Consider the following 25,879-nt stretch of genomic DNA (forward strand, 5'->3'; position numbering starts at 1 on the left):
ATGTCTGATCATTATCTTGTGGAGGCGAAGGTGAAGATTTGTAGAGGTTTTCAGAAGAGAAGAGAGAATGTTGGGGAGAAAAGAGTGGTGAGAGTAAGTGAGCTTGGGGAGGAGACTTGTGTGAGGAAGTACCAGGAGAGACTGAGTACAGAATGGAAAAAGGTGAGAACTAAGGACGCAAGGAGAGTGGGGGAGGAATGGGATGTATTTAGGGAAACAGTGATGGCTTGCGCAAAACATGCTTGTGGCATGAGAAGCATGGGAGGTGGGAAGATTAGAAGGGTAGTGAGTGGTGGGATGAAGAAGTAAGATTATTAGTGAAAGAGAAGAGAGAGGCATTTGGACAATTTTTGTGGGGAAATAATGCAAATGACTGGGAGATGTATAAAAGAAAGAGACAGGAGGTCAAGAGAAAGGTGCAAGAGGTGAAAAAGAGGGCAAATGAGAGTTGGGGTGACAAGAGTATCATTAAATTTTAGGGAGAACAAAAAGATGTTTTGGAAGGAGATAAATAAAGTGCATAAGACTAGGAAGCAAATGGGAACTTCAGTGAAGGGGGCTAATGGGAAGGTGATAACAAGTAATGGTGATGTGAGAAGGAGATGGAGTGAGTATTTTGAAGGTTTGTTGAAGGTGTTTGATGATAGAGTGGCAGATATAGGGTGTTTTGGTTGAGGTGGTGTGCAAAGTGAGAGGGTTAGGGAAAATAATTTGGTAAACAGAGAAGAGGCAGTAAAAGCTTTGCGGAAGATGAAAGCAGGCAAGGCAGCGGGTTTGGATGGTATTGCAGTAGAATTTATTAAAAAAGGGGGTGACAGTATTGTTGACTGGTTGGTAAGGTTATTTAATGTATGTATGTCTCATGGTGAGGTGCCTGAGGATTGGCGGAATGCTTACATAGTGCCATTGTACAAAGGCAAAGGGGATAAAAGTAGTGCTCAAATTACAGAGGTATAAGTCTGTTGAGTATTCCAGGGAAATTATATGGGAGGGTATTAATTGAGAGGGTGAAGCCATGTATAGAGCATCAGACTGGGGAAGAGCAATGTGGTTTCAGAAGTGGATCAGGTGTTTGCTTTGAAGAATGTATGTGAGAAATACTTAGAAAAGCAAATGGATTTGTATGTAGCATTTATGGATCTGGAGAAGGCATATGATAGAGTTGATAGAGATGCTCTGTGGAAGGTATTAAGAATATATTGAGTGGGAGGCAAGTTGTTAGAAGCAGTGAAAAGTTTTTATCGAGGCTGTAAGGCATGTGTACGTGTAGGAAGAGAGGAAAGTGATTGGTTCTCAGTGAACCTAGGTTTGTGGCAGGGGTGTGTGATGTCTCCATGGTTGTTTAATTTGTTTATGGATGGGGTTGTTAGGGAGGTGAATGCAAGAGTTTTGGAAAGAGGGGCAAGTATGCAGTCTGTTGGGGATGAGAGAGCTTGGGAAGTGAGTCAATTGTTGTTTGCTGATGATACAGCCCTGGTGGCTGATTCGTGCGAGAAACTGCAGAAGCTTGTGACTGAGTTTGGTAAAAGTGTGAAAGAAGAAAGCTGAGGGTAAATGTGAATAAGAGCAAGGTTGTTAGGTACAGCAGGGTTGAGGGACAAGTCAACTGGGAGGTAAGTTTGAATGGAGAAAAACTGGAGGAAGTGAAGTGTTTTAGATATCTGGGAGTGGATTTGGCAGCGGCTGGAACCTTGGAAGCGGAAGTGAATCATAGGGTGGGGGAGGGGGCGAAAGTTCTGGGAGCGTTGAAGAATATGTGAAAGTCGAGAACATTATCTCGGAAAGCAAAAATGGGTATGCTTGAGGGAATAGTGGTTCCAACAATGTTATATGGTTGCGAGGCGTGGGCTATGGATAGAGTTGTGCGGAGGAGGGTGGATGTGCTGGAAATGAGATGTCTGAAGACAATATGTGGTGTGAGATGGTTTGATCGAGTGAGTAATAATATGGTAAGAGAGATGTGTGGTAATAAAAAGAGTGTGGTTGAGAGAGCAGAAGAGGGTGTTTTGAAATGGTTTGGTCACATGGAGAGAATGAGTGAGGAAAGACTGACCAAGAGGATATATGTGTCACAGGTGGAGGGAACAAGAAGTGGAAGACCACATTGGAGGTGGAGAGATGGAGTGAAAAAGATTTTGAGTGATCAGGGCCTGAACATGCAGGAGGGTGAAAGGCATGCAAAGGAACTGGAACGATGTGGTATACTGGGGTCGACGTGCTGTCAATGGATTGAACCAGGGCATGTGAAGCACCTGGGGTAAACCATGGAAAGTTCTGTGGGGCCTGGATGTGGAAAGGGAGCTGTGGTTTCGGTGCATTATTACATGACAGCTAGAGACTGAGTGTGAACGAATGTGGCATTTGTTGTCTTTTCCTAGTGCTACCTCGCGCACATTTGGGGGAGGGGGTTGTTATTTCATGTGTGGCAGGGTGGTGATGGGAATGAATAAAGGCAAAAAGTATGAATTATGTACATGAGTATATATGTATATGTCTGGAAAGGATCAAAATTTTGCACATGATCAAGATATACCTATGAGTCCACGGGGAAAATGAAACACAAAAAGTTCCCAAGTGCACTTTCATGTAATAATTATTACACAAAAGTGCACTTGGGAACTTTTCGTGTTTCATTTTCCCAATGGACTCATAGGAATGTATACGTCTGTGTATATATATGTATACGTTGAGATGTATATGTATGTATATTGCGTGTGTGGACGTGTATGTACATACATTGTATGTGGGTGGGTTGGGCCCTTTCTTTCGTCTGTTTCCTTACGCTACCTCGCTAACGCGGGAGACAGCGACAAAGCAAAATAAATAATAAATAATCAACATATACATATATATACATACACAAACACACACAGACATATACACATGTACATATACATTCTTGCTTGCCTTCATCCATTCCTGGCACTACCCCTCTGCTTTAGAAAGGTAGCGCCAGAAAAACAGACAAAAAAGGCCACATTCATTCACACTCAGTCTCTAGCTGTCATGTGCAATGCACTGAAACCACAGCTCCCTTCCACATCTAGGCCCCACAAAACTTCCCATGGTTTATCGCAGATGCTTCACATGCCCTGGTTCAGTCCACTGACAGCATATCAACTCCTATATATCACATTGTTCCAATTCACTCTACCTCTTGCATGCCTCTCACCCCCCTGTATGTTCAGGCCCCAATCGATCAAATTCTTTTTCACTCCATCCTTCCACCTCCAATTTGGTCTCCTGCTTCTCCTCATTCCCTCCACCTCTGACACATATATCCTCTTTGTCAATCTTTCCTTACTCATTCTCTCCATATGCTCAAACAACTTCAACACACCCTCTTCTGCTCTCTAAACCATGCTCTATTTATTGCCACATATCTCTCATACCCTTTCATTACTTAATCAACCCACCTCACACCATAGATTGTCATTAAACATTTCAATTCCAACACATCCACCCTACTCCACACAACCCAATCTAGAGCCCATGCCTTGCAACCTCATAACATTACTGCAACTACTATTACTTCAAACATACCCATTTTTGTTTTCTGAGATTAAGTTCTCTCCTTTGACACATTCTTCATTGCTCCTAGAACCTTCACCCTCTCCCCTACTGTGTGACTCACTTCCGCTTCCATGCAGAGAAAATGGGTGATCCCAATCAATTTGAAATGTTTAACACAGTACATTTACTATAACCTTCAATAAAAAATACTACTATTCAGGAACAATATACAAACAAAGAGCCTCACATTATAAATCTTGCAAGTGCTATGTATCTCAAAATCTGACATGACTGAGAAGTCCTCCACAATGTATTTTAGTACAGATTCTCGATGAGTAGTTCCCTTTAGAACCTTTGCTATCTCCAGTATCTTGTCATCATCATAGTATTTTCTGAAACAAAAAAGTAAAACTGCAGCAAATATAACAATAAACAATCTATCATTCACAATAATTCTTAAAGACCATTAAAATGTTATTCTAATTAAGTAAAAAGAGTTTTATATACTACAGTACATCTCTGCATTACTAGATTATGTTAAAAATTTTTGCTTCTGTGCAAAGTATCATTGCAACATTCAGGGAAATCATGACCTTAAAAACTTATAGTACAAATGTCCTTTCCCTTTCTCATTTCTGGGTTGAGTTCACAGCATGTTGTCTAACCACTTCAGTCAACAAGGATGTCTATACAATCTCATATTCATAATCCAAAAAATTTCTGAGGAATATCTTAAATATACCTGGTTTTCTGGAAAATTTACAACTTATTATTTGATGCATTCTATGAATCATAAATACATTAACAAAGAATGTGGGCTGCCAGAGAAAGTAAAACATCCATAATCTAAGAGGATGAGCTGAGTAGTAGAATAGGTGACAAAAAAAAATGAAAATAGATATATAACTGATTTCATATTTTACTTTCATTCTTGTCCATTTTCCCATGTAGCAAAATAACACCAGGAACAAACATAGAAAGACCATATTAGCTTACATCTATTCACTATTAGTCGTGTGAAATGTGCCAAAACCACAACCCCCTATTCATAAACAGGCCCCACAGACTCTTACATGATTTCCCCAGGTCCCACAGACCTTTTCATAGTTTCCTCTTGATGCTTCACATGCCCTGGTTCAATCCATGGAAAGCATGTCACCCCCCTGTATATACCATATTGTTCCAATTCAGTCTATTCCATGCACACCTTTCACCCTCCTGCATGTTCAGGCCCCAACCACTCAAAATATTTTTTACTCCATTTATCCATCTCCAGTTTGGTCTCCCCCTCTCCATTTCCCCTCCACTTCTGACACATATATGTGGATCTTTGTCAATCACTCCTCTCTCATTCTCTCCATGTGTCCAAACCATTTTAGCACACCCTCTTCTGATCTCTTGACCATACTCTTCCTATTATCACACCTCTCTATTACCCATTTATTACTTAATTGATCAAACCACCTAACACCACATTTTGTCCTCAAACATTTCACTCCCATTACATCCACTCTCCTTCGTAAATTCTTATCAACAGTCCATTCATACATACAATATTGTTGGCCTACTATACCTTCAAACATACCCATTTTTGGCAGCCTAACAATGACCTCTCTTTCCACACATCCCCCAATGCTCCCAGAACATTTATCCCCTCACTCGTTTTCTGACGCACCTTCTGCTTGCATGATTCCATTTGCTGCCATGACAACACCCAGGTATCTTAAACACTATGCTTTTTCCAAATTTTCTCCCTTCACACTCATACCATAACTAATCTGTCCCTATGCAATGCTAAACCTAATAACCTTGCTTTTATTCAAATCCATTCTAAACATCCTCCTTTCATATACTCTCCCAATATCTGTCATCAACTTCTCCAGTTTCTCACTTGAATCTGCCACCAGTGCTGCATAATCAGCAAACAACAACTGACTCACTTCCCAGTGCCCCCCCCCCCCCCCCATCCCCTACAAACTGAATACTTGCCCCTCTCCAAGGCCCTTGCATTCACCTCCCTCATTACCCCATCCATAAACAAATCAAACAGCTAAGACGACATTATGCACCTCTGCTGTGGAACAAACTTCACCTTGAACCACTCACTCTCCTCTTATCCTACTCTTACACATGCCTTCCACTCTGATAAAGTCTACTCACTGCTTCTACTAGCTTTCCTCTCACAACATATATTTGTAAAACCTTCCACACGGCATCTCTATCAACCCTATCATTTGCTTTCTCCAGATCCATAAACGCTTTCAAGCACACACTTTTAAGCAAACAGCTGATCCACAAATCCTCTACCACTCCTGAAACAACACTGTTCATCCCCAACCTGATGCTCTGTACATGTCTTCACCCTCTTAATCACCACACCCATACAACTTGCCAGGTACACTCAACAAGCTTATAACCTCTGTAGTTTGAACCTACAACTATAAATGCATTCTGTTAATCCTCAAGCATTTCACTAAGATCCATTCACAATCTAATTCTAACTAACTAATCAATGACACAGTCACTCCCTTTCTCAAGAAATTCAACTGCAATACTATCCACTCTAGCCAACTTGCCATATTTCATCTTAAACAAAGCTTTCACCACCTCTGCTCTCTTCACCAAACCACTTTCCAACTCTCAATTTGCACTCCTCTCCAACCCAAATACCCTATATATGCCACCCTATCATTAAACAGATTCAACAGTCCTTCAAAATACTCACTCATCACCTTAACACTACCTGTTACCACTTCTCCATTTACTGCTTTCTCTCAAGTTCTCATTTGCTCTCTTGTTTTTCTCACCCATATTATCCCTAAAGTTTACTAGTAATCACTCACCTTAACTCTTGTTTTCCCATTTTTTTCAACCCCCTGTACCTTCCTCTTTACCTCCTGCCACTTTCTCTTGCACATCCCCCACTCATCTGCACTCCTTCCCAGGAAGTACCATCCGCACATCTCTCTCTCTCTTCTTTCACCTCTTCTCTCTTCACCAAACCACTTTCCATGACTCTCACTTCGCACATCTCTCCTACCCAAATACCCTACGTCTGCCACCATATCATCAAGCACATTTGACAGTCCTTCAAAATATTCACTCTTCTTTTTCACCTCATCACTACATGTTGTCATTTCCTCATTTGCTCCTTTTACTGATGTTCCCATTTGCTCTCTTGTTTTTTTCTCGCCAATAACTGTTCACCTTATCAATCATTTTCCCATTTTTTCAAACCCTGAACCTTCCTCTTTACCTCCTACTTTCTCTTGTAAATCTCCCATTCATTTGCACTCCTCCCCAGTAAGTACCATCCAAACAACTCTCTTCTCTGCACCTTATTTTGATATCCCACCATTCACTACCCTTTCTCACCTGCCCACCTTCCATCTTCCATATGCTACCTTTCTAGCACATGACAGCATAGCTTCCCAAAATATCTCCCATTCCTCATATAATCCCATTGTTTTGTTTAATCTCAACCTTTGCCATTCTACACCCAATCTCTCCTGGCATTTCTTCACACATTTTTTTCCAAGTTTATTTACTTTCACCACTCTCTTATTACTCATATTGTTTCCTCTTATCCGTATAACCCTACAAATCTTCACACTTATTTCCATTTGGTAATGGTCATACATCCCACCTGCTGCCCTTCTTGACACTTTCACATCCATGAGTCTCTCTTTTGCACACTTATCAATTAGAATGTGATCCACCCCTCTGCCCATCTTTTCTGCTCATGCATGTAAACTTATGTATGTCCTTTTTAAACCAGGTATTCATGTGAAACCAACAGTTATTTTTGAGCACACGACTCCATCATTCCTATTCACCTCACTAAATTTCCAATGTCCCCAAACTATACCCTCAAATTGCCACATTACTCACTCTCAACATTTAAATCAAAACTGCTAACACACTCACAGCTGTTCCGAAAACACCTGCCTGTCATGGCCGGGTGCATACGCACTAATAACCATCCATATCTTGAAACCCACTTTCATTTTCATCCACATCAGTCCAGAGCTCACTTCCCTACACTCTTTCACAAATTCCCAAAACTCATGCTTGATCAGTAGTGTTACCTCTTCCATAGCTCTTGTTCTACCACCAACGCCTGACTTTATCCCTTATACATTTCCAAAACATTCTTTACCTTTACCGTTGGGCTTTGTTTCAATCAGACATAACATCCAGGTTCCTTTCATCAAACATATAATTCTTCACATCTGTTCATCATCTCCTGTAAGGTAGTATCCTAAACAGACGTAGAAAAGGCTCAGACTGGCGTGTTTGAATGTGTGTAGATGTAATTAAAATGAGAATAGAGAAATAAATATCATATTTGAGGAAAGAAACCTGGATGTTCTGTCTCAGAGTGAAACGAAGCTCAAGGGTAAAGGGGATGAATGGTTTGGAAACAACTTGGGAGTAAAGTCAGAGGTTGGTGAGAGGACAAGAGCTAAGGAAGAAGTAGCACTATCCTTGAACCAGGCGTTGTGAGTGTGTGTGTAAAAAAGTATATTCTAGATTGATATGGGTAAAAATGAAAGTGGATGGTGAGAGATGGTTGATTATTGGCACTTATGCACCTGTCCATGAAAAAAAAGATCATGAGATGCAAGCATTTTAGGAGCAGCTGAGCAAGTGTGTCAGCAGTTTTGGTCCAAGAAATCAGGTATTAGAGATGGGTGATTTAAATGTGAAGGTAAGTAATGTGGCAGTTGAGGGTGTAATTGGTGTGCATGGGGGTACATAGTCTTATAAATGGAAATGGTGAGGAGCTTGTGGAGTTACATGCTGAAAAAATGACTGGTGAATGGGAACACCTGCATACATATGTGAGTAGGAGAGATGGTCAACAGGCATTATTAGATTACGCATTAATTGATAAGAGCGTTAAAGAGAGACTTTTAGATGTAAATGTGCTGAGAGGGGTAGCTGGTGGGATGCCTGACCACAATCTTGTGGATGCAAGGGTGAAGATTTGTAAAGGTTTTTGAAAAAGAGGAGAAAATGTAGGGGAGAAGAGGGTGGTGAGAGTAAGCCTGGAAAGGAGACTTGTGAGAAGAAATCCCAAGAGATTGAATATAGAGTGGCAAAGGTGGAAGCAAATGAAGTGAGGGAGTGAGTAAAGAATGGGAGGTATTTGGGGAGGCAGTGATGGCATGTGCAAGAGATGTATGTGGCATGCTAAAGGTGGGAGGCAGGCAGATTAGAAAGGGTAGTGAGTGGTGGGATGAAGAAGGGCTTGCTCGTCTGTTCTGTTTCTATTCAAAAACCAAAACCTTTCCTTCTCCTTGGAAACATACTTTGATACATCCCATCCCTAAGAAGGGTGATTGTTCCACTTTTGTCCTGTTGCTCTGACATCTGCCATTTCCAAAGTCTTTGAATCCCTCCCATACCCTTAAACACCTTGAAAATCACAAACTTCTCTATGATCACCATTAAGGCTTCCATAAGGCAAGATCCACTAGTGATATTCTTTCCTATCTTACTAATGTCAGGTCATTATCCCTGAAGAATTTTGGAGTCATATGTAGTTGCCCTTGACATAGTTAAGGCTTTTGACAGGATGTGGCCCTAGGGTCTCATCCTTTCTTTTGGCTTCCCTCTCTCACTTTGCTCCTTCATATCTAGCTTCCTCTCTGGCCGATCTATCTCTGTGGTTGTTCATGGATCAGCCTTCCCCTTTTCTCCATCAACAGTGGTATCCCTCAAGGTTCTGTCCTGTCCCCTAAACTTTTTCTCTGTTTTTCAATGATTTCCTCTCTACAAATAATCCAATGCACTCATACACTGACAACTCAACACTGCATTCATCCACATCCTTCAATTCAGCTCCCTTTTCTCTCACTTGATCTGCATCTCATCTTGACACAGCTTCCTCAATAAACTCAGACTTGGACAGGATATCTCAGTGGAGTACACAAAACCTTGTTAAGTTTAATGCCTTCAAGACCCAATTTCTACCCCTCTCTCTATTGAAAACTCCTCACAACTGTCTCTCCTTTGACAGTTCTGTAATTCCACCTCTTGACTCAATGAACAGACTTGGTATTACTGTAATATCCACTCTTCCTTGGATACCCCACATTACGGGAACAACTAAGTCTGCCTCTAAGAAACTGGATGTCTTGTTTAGATGTCGAAACTTCTCTTCTGAACAGCTACTCCATTTATACAAGGGACTGATTCGTCCTTCTATGGAATACTGGTCTCACATTTGGCATGGTTCTAGCTCTGTATCCTTACTTGACATAGTTGTGTCACAAGCAGTCTGACTTATAAACTGTCCAAGGCTAACTTCCAAACTTGACTTCATTGCCCTATGCTGCAATGTTGGTTCACTTTCCCTCTTCTATAGTTATCACTTTGGTTTTTGCTCCCAAGAGCTGGCTGCTTGTATGCCCCAACCACTAACTAGACTTCACAATACTCAGCAAGCTGCTGCATCACATGATTACTGTGAGGCCATTGGCAACTTAAGGGTGAGCCATTTTGATACCTGCTTCTTTCCCTGCACCTCGAAGCATTGGAACTCTCTATTTCTCATGTCTTTCCCAATAGCTATGACCTGGCTATTTCAAAAGACAGATGTTTCACTTTCTCAAAAATTCGTAAATACTTTCCCTTGTCTTTTCTTTTTCTGTTTCATGATTCCATCTATATTTCAATTATGGCCTGTCTTTGATGTGGACTTCTTTTCATGACTGAAGCCTTCAACATGAGAAAAAAAAACTTGCTAATGAAAGCAAAAAGAGAGGCATTTGGGCTATACTTACAGGGAAGGAGTGCAAATAATTAGAAAATGTCTAAGAGAAAGCAGCAGGAGGTCAAGAAGAAGGTGCAATGGTTGATAAAGAGGGAAATTGAGACTTGGAGCATGAAAGTATCATTAAACTTTAGGAATAATAAGAAGATGCTTTGGAAGGAGGGAAATAATGTGAAATAGACAAGAATACAAATGGAAACATCGGTAAAGGAGGGCAAAAAGGGAAGTATTAAGAGGTAGCGATGGGGTGAGGAGATGTAGCGAGTATTTTGAAGGAGTTAAATGAGTCTGATGACAAAGTGACAGATGCAGGGTGTTTTAGTCGGGGTGGTATGCTAAGTGAGAGAGTCAGGGAGAGAGGTTTAGTGAAGAGAGAAGAGGTGATGAAAGTCTTGCTGAGATGAAATATGGCAATGCGCTGAGAGTGGATGGTGCTGCAGTTGAAGCTATTAAGAAAGGGGGTGACTGTGTTGTTGATTGGTTGGTACGGGTATTCTGTGTAAGTATGAATCATGGAGGAATGCATGTATAGTGCCACTGTATATAGGCAAAGGGGATAAAGGTGAGTGTTCAAACTACAGAGGCATAAGTTTGTTGAGTATACCTGGAAAATTGTATGGGAGGGTATTGACTGAGAGGGTGAAGGCATGTGCAGAGAATCAGATTGGGGAGGAGCAGTGTGGTTTCTGAAGTGGTAGAGGTTGTGTGGATCAGGTGTTTACTTTGATGAACGTATGAAATACTTAGAATAACGGTTTATACAGGCATTTATGGATCTAGAGAAGGCATATGATACGGTAGATTGAGATATATTGTGGGAGGTCTTAAGAATACATTGTGTGGGAGGTGTACTGCCAGAAGCAATGGGAAGTTTTTATCAAGGGTTTAAGGCACGTGTATGAGTAAATAGAGAAGACTGATTGCTTCTCAGTGAAGGTCAATCTGTGGCAAGGGTGTGTGATGTCACAATGGTTAATTTGTTTATGAATGGGATGGTGAGGGAGGTAAATGCAAGTTCTAGAAAGAAGGGTGAATATGCAGTCTATTGGGAATGAGAGGGCCGGGGAAGTGAGTCAGTTGTGGTCTGCCAATGTTGCAGTGAGTTTTTGATTAAGATTAACTCGCCAGAAAATTCTGCGGGCTGTGTTTACAGAATCCCTTGTTAAAGCTGGAATATGTTTTATATAGGGCAGACTGGTAAGGACCTCTAAGTTAGACTTAAGCAACATGAATACAGTATAAGAAAAGGACAAGAATCAAATGCTTTGTTTAATCATGTTAAAAATTATGACCATTGTAGTGACTGAAGTAATGTTAATTCAGTTATTAACTGTAACTCCTTGACCAAGAGAAATATCACTGAATCCTCTATCATCATATACACAAAGAATTGCTACAAGAATATGAGTAAAGGTCTTTACAAACAGGAAACACTGCCCTGTCCTGTCAATATAGTAAAATTTTATGAAAGGCATGGTACCAGACCTGAACATCACCAATGAGAAACATTTGTTTACCAATGGTGCTTTAGCTTCGCCTCTTCTTCATATATCAACTGACTGTTGTAAGTCTTCTATCTCATTCTTGTATCACCCCTGATGATGTGATCATTAAACAAATTTGCACTTGGGAACTTACCATGTTTCATTTTCCTCGTGGTTATCAGCAAATAGTATATGTATCTGTACATGTATGTGACATCACACACCCCTGCCACAAACCAACCTTCAACGGAAACCAGTCACTCTCCTTTCTTCCTACTTGTACACATGCTTACATCACAGATAAAAACTTTTCACTGCTTCTAACAGCTTACCTCCCACACCATACACTCTTAAGACCTTCCAAAAAGCATCTCTATCAACCCTATCATATGCCTTCTCCAGATCCATAAATGCCATAAACATATTCATCTGTTTTTCTCAGTATTTCTCAAGCACATTCTTCAAAGTAAATACCTAAGCCACACATCCTCTACCACTTCTGAAACCACAATGCTCCTCCCCAGTCTGATGCTCAGTACATGCCTTCACTCTCTCAATCAATTCCTCCCATACAATTTTCGAGGGATACTCAACAAACTTATGCCTCTGTAGTTTGAACACTCACCCTCATCCCCTTTGCCTTTGTACAATGGTACTATACATACATTCCGCCAATCCTAGGGCACATCACCATGATCCATACATACACTGAAATCCTTACCAAACAATCAACAGCACAGTCACCCCCTTTCTTAATAAATTCAACTGCAATACCATCCAAATCCACCACCTTGCTGGATTTCATCTTCCACAAGGCTTTTACCACCTCTTCTCTCTTAATCAAACCATTCTACCTGACCCTCTCACTTCACACACACTATATCTGCCACTATCATTAAACATACTTGACAAACCTTCAAAATACTCACTCCATCTCTTTCTCACTTCGTCACTACCTGTTATTACTTCCCCACTTGCCCCCTTTATCGATGTTCTCTTGTCTTTTGCATGTTATTTACCTCCTTCCAAAAAATCCTTTTATTCTCCATAAAATTTAATGAAACTCTCTCACCCCAACTCTCATTTGTCCTTTTTTTCAACCCTCGCACCTTCCTCTTGACCTCATGCTCCTTTCTTTTATACATCACCCAGTCATTTGCACTCCTTCCTTGTATGTATCATCCAAATGCCTCTCTTTTCTCTTTCACAAACAACTTTACTTCCTTATTCCACTACTCACTACCCTTTCTAGAAAATCTGCCCACCTCCCACCTTTTTCATGCCACATGCATCTTTTGCACATGCCATCACTGCTTCCCTAAATACATCCCATTCCTCATCCACTCCCCTCGTGTCATTTGCTCTCACCTTTTGCCATTCTACAAACAATCTCTCCTGGTACCTTCTCACGCAAGTGTCCTTTCCAAGCTCACTTGCTCTCACTACTCTCCTCTCACTCAACAATCTCTCTTCCTTTTAGAAAACCTCTACAACTCTTCACCTTTGCCTCCAAAAGATAGTGATCAGACATCCCTCCAGCTGCCCCTCTCAGCACATTAACATCCAGTGGTGTGTGATGTCTCCATGGTTGTTAAATTTGTTTATGGATGGAGTGGTTAGGGAGGTAAATGCAAAATTTTTGGAGGAAGGGGCAAGTATGCAGTCTGTTGGGGATGAAAGGGCCTGGGAAGCGAGTCAGTTGTTGTTCACCGATGATACAGCTCTAGTGGCTGATTTGAGTGAGAAACTGCACAAGTTGGTGACTGAGTTTGGAAAAGTGTGTGAAAGGAGAAAGTTGAGAGTAAATGTGAATAAAAGCAAGATTATTAGGTTAAGTAGGGACAAGTTAACTGGGATGAAAGTTTGAGTGGAGAAAAACGGAGGAAGTGGAGTGTTTTAGATATCTGGGAGTGAACTTAGCAGTGAATGGAACCATGGAAACAGAAGTGAGTCACAGAGTGGGGGAGGGGATGAAGGTTTTGGGAGCAATGAAGAATAAGTGGAAGGAGAGATCATTATCATGGAGGGCAAAAATGGGTAAGTCCGAAGTAATAGTAGTTCCAACAATATAATATGGTCGCGAGACATGGGCTCTAGATAGGGTTATAAGGAGTAAGGTGGATGTGTTGGAAATGAGATGTTTGAGGACAATAAGTGGTGTGAGGTGGTTGATCGAGTAAGTAATGAAAGGGTAAGAGAGATGTGTGGAAATAAAAAGTGTGGTTGAGAAAGCAGAAGAGGGTGCATTGAAATGGTTTGGACATATGGAAAGAATGAGTGAGGAAAGATTGACAAAGAGGATATATGTATCAGAGGTGGAGAGAACAAGGAGAAGCAGGAGACCCAATTGGAGATGGAAGGATGGAGTGAAAAAGATATTGAGCGATTGGAGCCTAAACATACAAGAGGATAAGAGGCGTGCAAGGAATAGAGTGAATTGGAACGATGTGGTATACTGGGATCGACACGCTGTCAATGGATTGAACCAGAGCATGTGAAGTGTCTGGGGTAAACCATGGAAAGGTCTGTGGTTTCAGTGTGTTACACATGAAAGCTACAGACTGAGTGTGAACGAATGTGGCCTTTTTGTCTGTTTTCCTGGAGCTACCTCACTGAAGCTGCTTCCTGTGGGGTAGAGTAGTGATAAGCAAGTATGAATGTGTATATATATATATACGTATATGTCTGTGTATGTATATGTATGTGTACGTGTGTGTATATGAGTGGATGGGCCATTCTTGATGAGCCATTCTCCATTTGTTTCCTGGCATTACCTCAATGACATGGGAAACAGTGAGAGAGTATAATAAAAATATATAAATAAGTAAATAAATAAATATCGAGAATAAATCATTTACAATTATACGTATGTATGATTGAAGATGTAGACTGTATGACACACAACTGACTCTTTATTGTATACTCATATAAATGGCAATCTCAAGTAATTGTCAACTCAAGACTTTTGGTCCAAAATCTTTCTTTTACCACATATCTCATATGTCAGTTGACCTCAATTTTTTAGAGGCCCAAGATACACTGAAGTGCCTGAGAGAGAGATGTGCTTATCTAACAATAAAATTCAGACACAATAAAAATAAACCAATCACAATCATAATCATATTACATCAGTTTAAACATCTAAATAGACTATATCAAGGGCCCATGTCCATGATTTACTATGGGAAAAGGTGTGTCATTTAGCAGAACTCACTGCCTATTGCATCACAGAAGAAACATACACCGATATTACTGATATGGATGAAATAGTGCCCATACCTTATCAGTACTATGGTAAAAATAGTTGGTAAACAAAATGTTACACTGTCTACTGGCGGTCCTACCATTGTCAGTCCATCAACCAAAACTTCTAAATTCATATTATAAAAACTTCTGAGATGCCAGTTTCATCACAATGTGAACTATGTGAGAACAAAAAGATAATGAAGACATCGCACAGGAGATAAATTACAGTTGCAATTTTGTGAAAAACGTTGTCTGTGGAGTGGTGCATGCCATTTTTGCTTTCTGCAAAGGACTACTGCTTCCTCTAAAGAATACTGCTAACCCCAAAGGAATACTATTTCCCCCTTGCTTTAGGCCTGCTGTTTTCCTGAAGGACAGTTCTCCATAAATAACTCACATAAGCATTGCCTAGATAACATTACTGTAAAACTATCAATAAGCTTTCAAACATGAATATAGGTTGTGTTTTGCCAACACTAATGTAACCACATCACTTATCACATTACTCATACATTATAATAAATGTTAACTAATGCATCAGTCATCAAACATTATTGAACAAGTAAATGAATTATTGGAATTCATAACTTGTGTACATTTATCAACACAAGTATACGTATGTAAGTAGGATAGATGGCCAGAGAGTGTTATTGGATTACATGTTAATTAAAAGGCACGTGAAAGAGAGACTTTTGGATGTTATTGTGCTGAGAGATGCAACTGGAGGGATGTCTGATCATTATCTTGTGGAGGCGAAAGTGAAGATTTGTAGAGGTTTTCAGAAAAGAAAAGGAGAATGTTGGGGTAAAGAGAGTGGTGAGAATAAGTAAGCTTGGGAAGAAGACTTGTGTGAGGAAGCACCAGGAGAGACCAAGTGCAGAATGGAAAAAGGTGTGAGCAAAGGACGTAAGGGGAGTAAGGGGAGTGGGGAAGGAATGGTATGTAATTAGGCAGTGATGGTTTGCGCAAAAGATGCTTGTGGCATGAAAAGCGTGGGAGGTGGGCAGATTAGAAAGGGTAGTGAGTGGTGGGATGAAGAAGTAAGATTATTAGTGAAAGAGAAGAGAGAGCCATTTAGACGAGTTTTGCAGGGAAATAGTGCAAATCACTGGGGATGTATGGAAGAAAGAGGCAGGAGGTCATAAGAAAGGTGCAAGAGGTGAAAAAGAGGGCAAATGAGAGTTGGGGTGAGAGAGTATCATTAAATTTTAGGGGAGGATAAAAAGATGTTCTGGAAGGAGATAAATAAAGTGCATAAGACAAGAGAACAAATGGGAACATCGGTGAAGGGGGCTAATGGGGAGGTGATAACAAGTAGTGGTGATGTGAGAAGGAGAGGGAGCGAGTATTTTGAAGGTTTGTTGAACATGTTAGATGATAAGAGTGGCAGATATAGGGTGTTTTGGACGAAGTGGTGTGCGAAGTGAGAGGGAGAATGATTTGGTAAACAGAGAAGAGGTAGTAAAAGCTTTGCGGAAGATGAAAGCTGGCAAGGCAGCGGGTTTGGATGGTACTGACTGGTTGGTAAGGACATCTAATGTATGTATGACTCATGGTGAGGTGCCTGAGGATTGGCAAAATGCATGCATAGTGCCACTGTACAAAGGCAAAGGGGATAAAGGTGAGTGCTCAAATTACAGAGGTATAAGTTTGTTGAGTATTCCTGGGAAATTGTATGGGAGGGTATTGATTGAGTGAGTGGAGACATGTACAGAGCATCAGATTGGGGAAGAGCAGTGTGGTTTCAAAAGTGGTAGAGGATGTGTGGATCAGGTGTTTGCTTTGAAGAATGTATGTGAGAAATACTTAGAAAAGCAAATGGATTTGTATGTAGCATTTATGGATTTGGAGAGGGCATATGATAGAGTTGATAGAGATGCTCTGTGGAAGGTATTAAGAATATATGATGTGGGAGGCAAGCTGTTAGAAGCAGTGAAAAGTTTTTATTGAGGATGTAAAGCATGCGTGCAAGTGGGAAGAGAGGAAAGTGATTGGTTCTCAGTGAATGTCGGTTTGCCGCAGGGGTGCATGATGTCTCCATGGTTGTCTAATTTGTTTATGGATGGGGTTGTTAGGGAGGTGAATGCAAGAGTTTTGGAGAGAGGGGCAAGTATGCAGTCTGTTGTGGATGAGAGAGCTTGGGAAGTGAGTCAGTTGTTGTTCACTGATGATACAGTGCTGTTGGCTGATTCGTGTGAGAAACTGCAGAAGCTGGTGAGTGAGTTTGGTAAAAAGTGTGAAAGAAGAAAGTTGAGAGTAAATGTGAATACGAGCAAGGTCATTAGGTACAGTAGGGTTGGGGGGACAAATCAATTGGGAGGTAAGTTTGAATGGAGAAAAACTGGAGGAAGTGAAGTGTTATAGATATCTCGGGGTGGATTTGGCAGTGGATGGAACCATGGAAGCGGAAATGAATCACAGGGTAGGGGAGGGGTCAAAGGTTCTGGGAGCACTGAAAAATGTGTGGAAGTCGAGAACATTGTCTCGGAAAGCGAAAATGGATATGTTTGAAGGAATAGTGGTTCCAACAATGTTATAAGGTTGCAAGGCATGGGCTATGGATAGAGTTGTGCGGAGGAGGGTGGATGTGTTGAAAATAAGATGTTTGAGGACAATATATGGTGTGAGGTGGTTTGATCGAGTAAGTAATGAAAGGGTAAGAGAGATGTGTGGTAATAAAAAGAGTGTGGTTGAGAGAGCAGAAGAGGGTGTTTTGAAATGGTTTGGTTACATGGAGAGAATGAGTGAGGAAAGAATGAAAAAGAGGATATATAAGTCAGAGGTGGAGGGAATGAGGAGAAGTGGGAGACCAAATTGGAGGTGGAAAGATGGAGTGAAAAAGATTTTGAGCGATCGGGGCCTGAACGTGCAGGAGGGTGAAAGGCATGCAAGGAATAGAGTGAACTGGAACAATGTGGTATACCAGGGTAGACGTGCTGTCAATGGATTGAACCAGGGCATGAGAAGCGTCTGGGGTAAACCATGGAAAGTTCTGTGGGGCCTAGATGTGGAAAGGGAGCTGTGGTTTCGGTGCATTATACATGACAGCTAGAGACTGAGTGTAAACGAATGTGGCCTTTGTTGTCTTTTCATAGCCCTACCTCACAGATATGCAGGGGGAGGGGGTTGTCATTTCATGTGTGGCGGGGTGGTGATGGAAATAAATAAAGGCAGCAAGTATGAATTATGTACATGTGTATATATGTATACTTCTGTGTGTGTATATATATGTATACGTTGAAATGTATAGGTATGTATATGTGCGTCTGTGGACGTGTATGTACATACGTGTGTATGTGGGTGGGTTGGGCCATTCTTTCGTCCGTTTCCTCGCGCTACCTTGCTGACGCAGGAGACAGCGACAAAGTATAATAAATAGAAAAAATAAAATATTTTTGCAAGGTGTCAGTCACACATCACAGACCATTTCATAAACAAAGCCCTCATCTAAGGTACCTCCACATTAGCACCAGTGCCATCTATTGGCAGCATATCTGCGTACTAGTCCTGTACAAAACATTACAGAAAACCATGGCATGTACTGAATATGTATATTTTCAGGTTTATCTTTATGCATCTGTAAAGAAAATATCAAACAACTTTATAAAGAATATGATATCAATGGTGGTGTCTCATGTGTTATGGTCTAGTAGAGAGGTCTTTCTAGGCTAGCTTAGGCATTGGCTAATGTGACAAAGGACTAGGAATGATGGTGGCTGTTTTGTGAATAAAGTTTGACCAAGAATAAAATTCTTTTTTCTTCCATTCTGTTCTCATTTACATCAACTGGACAGCTATCTAATTCTCTTTCTCTGTAGACCCTTACTGGCCATGCATTTCAACCTGTTAGAGTTTATGAAACAGATGACCCACACAATTTTAGTTTAAAAAGTTTGTCATGAAAATTTGAGTTACACAGATAAATATGGTAATTTGCTCTTACTCATTAATCAAATGTAGATTATTAATAATTTTCCTTTACTGCACTCATATACATAAAACTTTTTTAAAAAACTGAAGAACAGCTTAACACAGCAGATTGGAAACACAGTAAAAACAATCATAAGTGGTTTACATGCACAAATATCTTCCACATCTACACTCCCAAAATATCTAAAAGTAGAGTAAGGGTTAGTAATTAACTGGCTGGCAGAGGATGAGTGATGCAGTACACATAGACATGGCCTGTAAGGAAGGGGTCAGAGTTGGGAGTGAAGGCCCATGGAGGGATGGCAAGAGTAATTATTTTCCACACATATACTAACAATAGAGCCTTCTTTTCAGTTATGAATGAAAAGTTATCAGGTTAATGAACACATATAAGAAATCTCCATGGTTCTCTCAACTGGAATGAAATCTGCTAAATATTCCTGAAAAGTCATGATTGCATACATATAGCATTTTCAGCAACTGGCCTAAATTTTAAACACTTATGCCCTGACTTGCAACAATATGTTGCAAGTCAAAACATCCTAAACTGAGCAACTGAAACCTAACTTATGAAGGGCCTTAATTTCCTGATGAAAAATCATCCAAATCTAAGTCTTCAAGAAGGTCAATACCTGAAATGGCTTACCAACAATATACCTCACCCTGTTATCATATAATCTAGATGAGTTTTAATGAAAACTTTTTTAAAAGGGTACAGAAAAAAGTGACATGACTAGCTGGTGCTTGAACAGGATGAGATGAGTAAGGGTTAAAGGGAATTAGAGGAAGAGGAACTGTGCATGTCCATGTCACCTCATCCCCCTTTCCCAAATTATCTGATTAACCAACCGTTACCAAAATAATTAATGAAGACAATCTTTAAACCTTTAACATTCATGAATGAAGATCTTTGCCACATGATCAACAGCCACTTCCCATGGCAAATTCCCATCACAATTCTAAGACTAACATCTGGGCTGAAGTAGGGAGAGGAGCACAAATGGATGGTGAAAGCTTCCACAGGCCAATCACTCTCAGTTATAGTGTAGACATGATGGAGGTACGGAACTGTGGAGTTAGTGCTGAAACTGCCACATCTGCCAATTTCTACTGATATGTAAATACAGACTCTGTACATATACCTAGTAAAGATAAAAAAGATGAGCAGTTTGTGGGGTTGTGCTGAAGAATAAAAGGCGATTGGGAATAACTGGTGTAAAATGGACAAGAAAGTGTGCTTATGAAATAGATATTCACAAAAGAATGGTCAGATGAACAATATGAGTATGAAAATCTTTTTTTATAAAATGAAAAAAACCATGGCAAAAAAAAACAGAACCAGTGGCAGTTATGATAGTCTAAAGCATGGGTACAGTGGTTGATTATTTACCCCTAATCATTGTTAGAAGCAGTGAAAAGTTTTTATCGAGGATGTAAGGCATGTGTACGTGTAGGAAGAGAGGAAAGTGATTGGTTCTCAGTGAATGTAGGTTTGCGGCAGGGGTGTGTGATGTCTCCATGGTTGTTTAATTTGTTTATGGATGGGGTTGTTAGGGAGGTAAATGCAAGAGTTTTGGAAAGAGGGGCAAGTATGAAGTCTGTTGGGGATGAGAGAGCTTGGGAAGTGAGTCAGTTGTTGTTCGCTGATGATACAGCGCTGGTGGCTGATTCATGTGAGAAACTGCAGAAGCTGGTGACTGAGTTTGGTAAAGTGTGTGGAAGAAGAAAGTTAAGAGTAAATGTGAATAAGAGCAAGGTTATTAGGTACAGTAGGGTTGAGGGTCAAGTCAATTGGGAGGTGAGTTTGAATGGAGAAAAACTGGAGGAAGTGAAGTGTTTTAGATATCTGGGAGTGGATCTGGCAGCGGATGGAACCATGGAAGCGGAAGTGCATCATAGGGTGGGGGAGGGGGCGAAAATTCTGGGGGCCTTGAAGAATGTGTGGAAGTCGAGAACATTATCTCGGAAAGCAAAAATGGGTATGTTTGAAGGAATAGTGGTTCCAACAATGTTGTATGGTTGCGAGGCGTGGGCTATGGATAGAGTTGTGCGCAGGAGGATGGATGTGCTGGAAATGAGATGTTTGAGGACAATGTGTGGTGTGAGGTGGTTTGATCGAGTGAGTAACGTAAGGGTAAGAGAGATGTGTGGAAAAAAAAGAGCGTGGTTGAGAGAGCAGAAGAGGGTGTTTTGAAGTGGTTTGGACACATGGAGAGGATGAGTGAGGAAAGATTGACCAAGAGGATATATGTGTCGGAGGTGGAGGGAACGAGGAGAAGTGGGAGACCAAATTGGAGGTGGAAAGATGGAGTGAAAAAGATTTTGTGTGATCGGGGCCTGAACATGCAGGAGGGTGAAAGGAGGGCAAGGAATAGAGTGAATTGGAGCGATGTGGTATACCGGGGTTGACGTGCTGTCAGTGGATTGAATCAAGGCATGTGAAGCGTCTGGGGTAAACCATGGAAAGCTGTGTAGGTATGTATATTTGCGTGTGTGGACGTATGTATATACATGTGTATGGGAGGGGGGGTTGGGCCATTTCTTTCGTCTGTTTCCTTGCGCTACCTCGCAAATGCGGGAGACAGCGACAAAGTACAATAAAAAAAAAAAAATAATCATTACAAATGGAAGGCCTGAGGGTTTCAATCCCCCTTCCCCACCCACCTACACTATGTGTGGGAGGATTCCAGCCATTCCCTATGGTGTACAATGAAACCATCTAAGTACAAGACTTCTGCCTGAGCATGAAAGAATGTCATGACGTCATGGCAGGAACTGAGACTGTTGTCATGGCCTCATGGCAGGAGCTGAGACTGTCAAAAAAGTAATGAAGTCTGTAAAGTCACAAAATAAATAGCAAAATAGGAAAACAGCAGACTTTCAAAGTGAATAAGACAAGCAACAAAAGTGCTAGTGTTGGACTAACAAAAGACTTTTACTGAAGTGGAAACATGAATTGGAAACATGAAAGGGATTGACAAAAACACTGTCTCCATAAGAGGCAAGACTTTTGAGCTCTGGTTTTGGTGCATTATCCATGACAGCAAAAGGGTGGATGTGAATGAACATGGTGATTTTTCTTCTGTTCTTGGCACTACCTTGTATATGCAGGAGGGTGAAAGGTGTGCAAAGAATAGAGTGAATTGGAACGATGTGATATACCAGGATCGACATGCTGTCAATGGATTGAACCAGGGCATGTGACGCGTCTGGGGTAAACTATGGAAAGTTTTGTGGGGCCTGGATGTGAAAAGGGGGCTGTGGTTTTGGTGCATTATACATGACAGCTAGAGACTGAGTGTGAATGAATGTGGCCTTTGTTATCTTTTCCTAGTGCTACCTCGTGCTCATGTGGGGGGAGGGGGTTGTCATTTCATGTGTGGCAGGGTGGCGACGGGAATGAATAAGGGCAGACAGTATGAATTATGTACAGGTGTACATATGTATATGACTGTGTGTGTATATATATGTATACGTTGAGATGTATAGGTATGTATATGTGCGTGTGTGGAAGTGTATGTATATACATGTTTATGTGGGTGGGTTGGGACATTCCTTGGTCTGTTTCCTTGTGCTACCTCGCTAACATGGAAGACAGCGACAAAGTATAATAAATATTTTTTTTTTTTGTTGTTGCTGTCTCCCGCGTTTGCGAGGTAGCGCAAGGAAACAGATGAAAGAAATGGCCCAACCCACCCCCATACACATGTATATACAAACGTCCACACACGCAAAATATACATACCTACACAGCTTTCCATGGTTTACCCCAGACGCTTCACATGCCCCGATTCAATCCACTGACAGCACGTCAACCCCGGTATACCACATCGCTCCAATTCACTCTATTCCTTGCACGCCTTTCACCCTCCTGCATGTTCAGGCCCCGATCACACAAAATCTTTTTCACTCCATCTTTCCACCTCCAATTTGGTCTCCCTCTTCTCCTCGTTCCCTCCACCTCCGACACATATATCCTCTTGGTCAATCTTTCCTCACTCATTCTCTCCATGTGCCCAAACCATTTCAAAACACCCTCTTCTGCTCTCTCAACCACGCTCTTTTTATTTCCACACATCTCTCTTACCCTTACGTTACTTACTCGATCAAACCACCTCACACCACACATTGTCCTCAAACATCTCATTTCCAGCACATCCATCCTCCTGCGCACAACTCTATCCATAGCCCACGCCTCGCAACCATACAACATTGTTGGAACCACTATTCCTTCAAACATACCCATTTTTGCTTTCCGAGATAATGTTCTCGACTTCCACACATTCTTCAAGGATCCCAGAATTTTCGCCCCCTCCCCCACCCTATGATCCACTTCCGCTTCCATGGTTCCATCCACTGCCAGATCCACTCCCAGATATCTAAAACACTTCACTTCCTCCAGTTTTTCTCCATTCAAACTCACCTCCCAATTGACTTGACCCTCAACCCTACTGTACCTAATAACCTTGCTCTTATTCACATTTACTCTTAACTTTCTTCTTTCACACACTTTACCAAACTCAGTCACCAGCTTCTGCAGTTTCTCACATCTATTTTGCTTTGTTGCTGTCTCCCGCGTTAGCGAGGTACCGCAAGGAAACTGACGAAAGAATGGCCCAACCCACCAACATACACATGTATATACACACACGTCCACACACACAAATATACTTACCTATACATCTCAATGTATACATATATATACACACACAGACATATACATATATACACATGTATATGATTCATACTGTCTGCCTTTATTCATTCCCATCGTCACCTCGCCACACATGGAATAACCAACCCCCTCCCCCTCATGTGTGCGAGGTAGCCCTAGGAAAGACAGCAAAGGCCCCTATTCGTTCACACTCAGTCTCTAGCTGTCATGTAATAATGCACCAAAACCACAGCTCCCTTTCCACATCCAGGCCCCACAGAGCTTTCCATGGTTTACCCCAGACACTTCACATGCCCTGGTTCAATCCATTGACAGCATGTCTACCCAGGTATAACACATCGTTCCAATTCACTCTATTCCTTGCACGCCTTTCACCCTCCTGCATGTTCAGGCCCCGATCACTCAAAATCTTTTTCACTCCATCTTTCCACCTCCAATTTGGTCTCCCACTTCTTCTCGTTCCCTCCATCTCCGACACATATATCCTCTTGGTCAATCTTTCCTCACTCATTCTCTCAATGTGAACAAACCTTTTCAAAACACCCTATTCTCTTCTCTCAACCACAATCTTTTTATTACCACACATCTCTCTTACCCTTACATTACTTACTTGATCAAACCACCTCACACCACATACTGTCCTCAAACATCTCATTTCCAACACATCCACCCTCCTGCGCACAACTCTATCCATAGCCCACGCCTCGCAACCATACAAAATTCTTGGAACCACTATTCCTTCAAACTTACCCACTTTTGCTTTCCGAGATAATGTTCTCGACTTCCACACATTCTTCAACGCTCCCAGAATTTTCACCCCTTCCCCCACCCTATGATTCACTTCCACTTCCATGGTTCCAGCCACTGCCAGATCCACTCCCAGATATCTAAAACACTTCACTTCCTCCAGTTTTTCTCCATTCAAACTTACCTCCCAATTGGCTTGACCCTCAACCCTGCTGTACCTAATAACCTTGCTCTTATTCACATTTACTCTCAACATTATTCTTTCACACACTTTACCAAACTCAGTCACCAGCTTCTGCAGTTTCTCACATGAATCAGCCACCAGCGCTGTATCATCAGCGAACAACAACTGACTCACTTCCCAAGCTCTCTCATCCACAACAGACTGCATACTTGCCACTCTTTCCAAAACTCTTGCATTCACCTCCCTAACAACTCCATTCATAAACAAATTAAACAACCATGGAGACATCACACACCCCTGCCGCAAACCTACATTCACTGAGAACCAATCACAACAACAACATTTACTCTCAATATTATTCTTTCACACACTTTACCAAACTCAGTCACCAGCTTCTGCAGTTTCTCACATGAATCAGCCACCAGCGCTGTATCATCAGCGAACAACAACTGACTCACTTCCCAAGCTCTCTCATCCACAACAGACTGCATACTTGCCACTCTTTCCAAAACTCTTGCATTCACCTCCCTAACAACTCCATTCATAAACAAATTAAACAACCATGGAGACATCACACACCCCTGCCGCAAACCTACATTCACTGAGAACCAATCACTTTCCTCTCTTCCTACACGTACACATGCCATACATCCTCAATAAAAACTTTTCACTGCTTCTAACAACTTGCCTCCCACTCCATATATTCTAAATACCTTCCACAGAGCATCTCTATCAACTCTATCATATGCCTTCTCCAGATCCATAAATGCTACATACAAATCCATTTGCTTTTCTAAGTATTTCTCACACACATTCTTCAAAGCAAACACCTGATCCACACATCCTCTACCACTTCTGAAACCACACTCCTCTTCCCCAATCTGATGCTCTGTACATACCTTCACCCTCTCAATCAATACCCTCCCATATGATTTACCAGGAATACTCAACAAACTTATACCTCTGTAATTTGAGCACTCACTCTTATCCCCTTTGCCTTTGTACAATGGCACTATGCAAGCATTCCGCCAATCCTCAGGCACCTCACCACGAGACATACATACATTAAATAACCTTACCAACCAATCAACAATACAGTCACCCCCTTTTTTAATAAATTCCATTTGCAATACCATCCAAACCCGCTGCCTTGCCGGCTTTCATCTTCCACAAAGCTTTTAATACCTCTTCTCTGTTTGCCAAATCATTTTCCTTAACCCTCTCACTTTGCATACCACCTCGACCAAAACACCCTATATCTGCCACTCTATCATCAAACACATTAAACAAACCTTTAAAATACTCACTCCATATCCTTC

General features: G+C 41.3%; 1 protein-coding gene across 5 annotated transcripts in view; it reads right to left on the bottom strand.

Moving 5' to 3' along the window:
• LOC139745716 (SWI/SNF-related matrix-associated actin-dependent regulator of chromatin subfamily A containing DEAD/H box 1 homolog) overlaps positions 1-25,879 on the bottom strand; it is a 249,393-nt gene that overhangs the window by 86,054 nt on the left and 137,460 nt on the right. For all 5 annotated transcript variants that reach the window (XM_071656185.1, XM_071656206.1, XM_071656196.1 and 2 more), the window contains one exon: positions 3,761-3,905. In XM_071656185.1, the coding sequence (XP_071512286.1) occupies positions 3,761-3,905 (145 nt within the window). The remainder of the gene's footprint in view (positions 1-3,760; positions 3,906-25,879) is intronic.

This window comes from Panulirus ornatus, chromosome 4 (assembly GCF_036320965.1).
Source record: "Panulirus ornatus isolate Po-2019 chromosome 4, ASM3632096v1, whole genome shotgun sequence".
NCBI classification, from domain to species: Eukaryota; Metazoa; Arthropoda; class Malacostraca; order Decapoda; family Palinuridae; genus Panulirus; species Panulirus ornatus.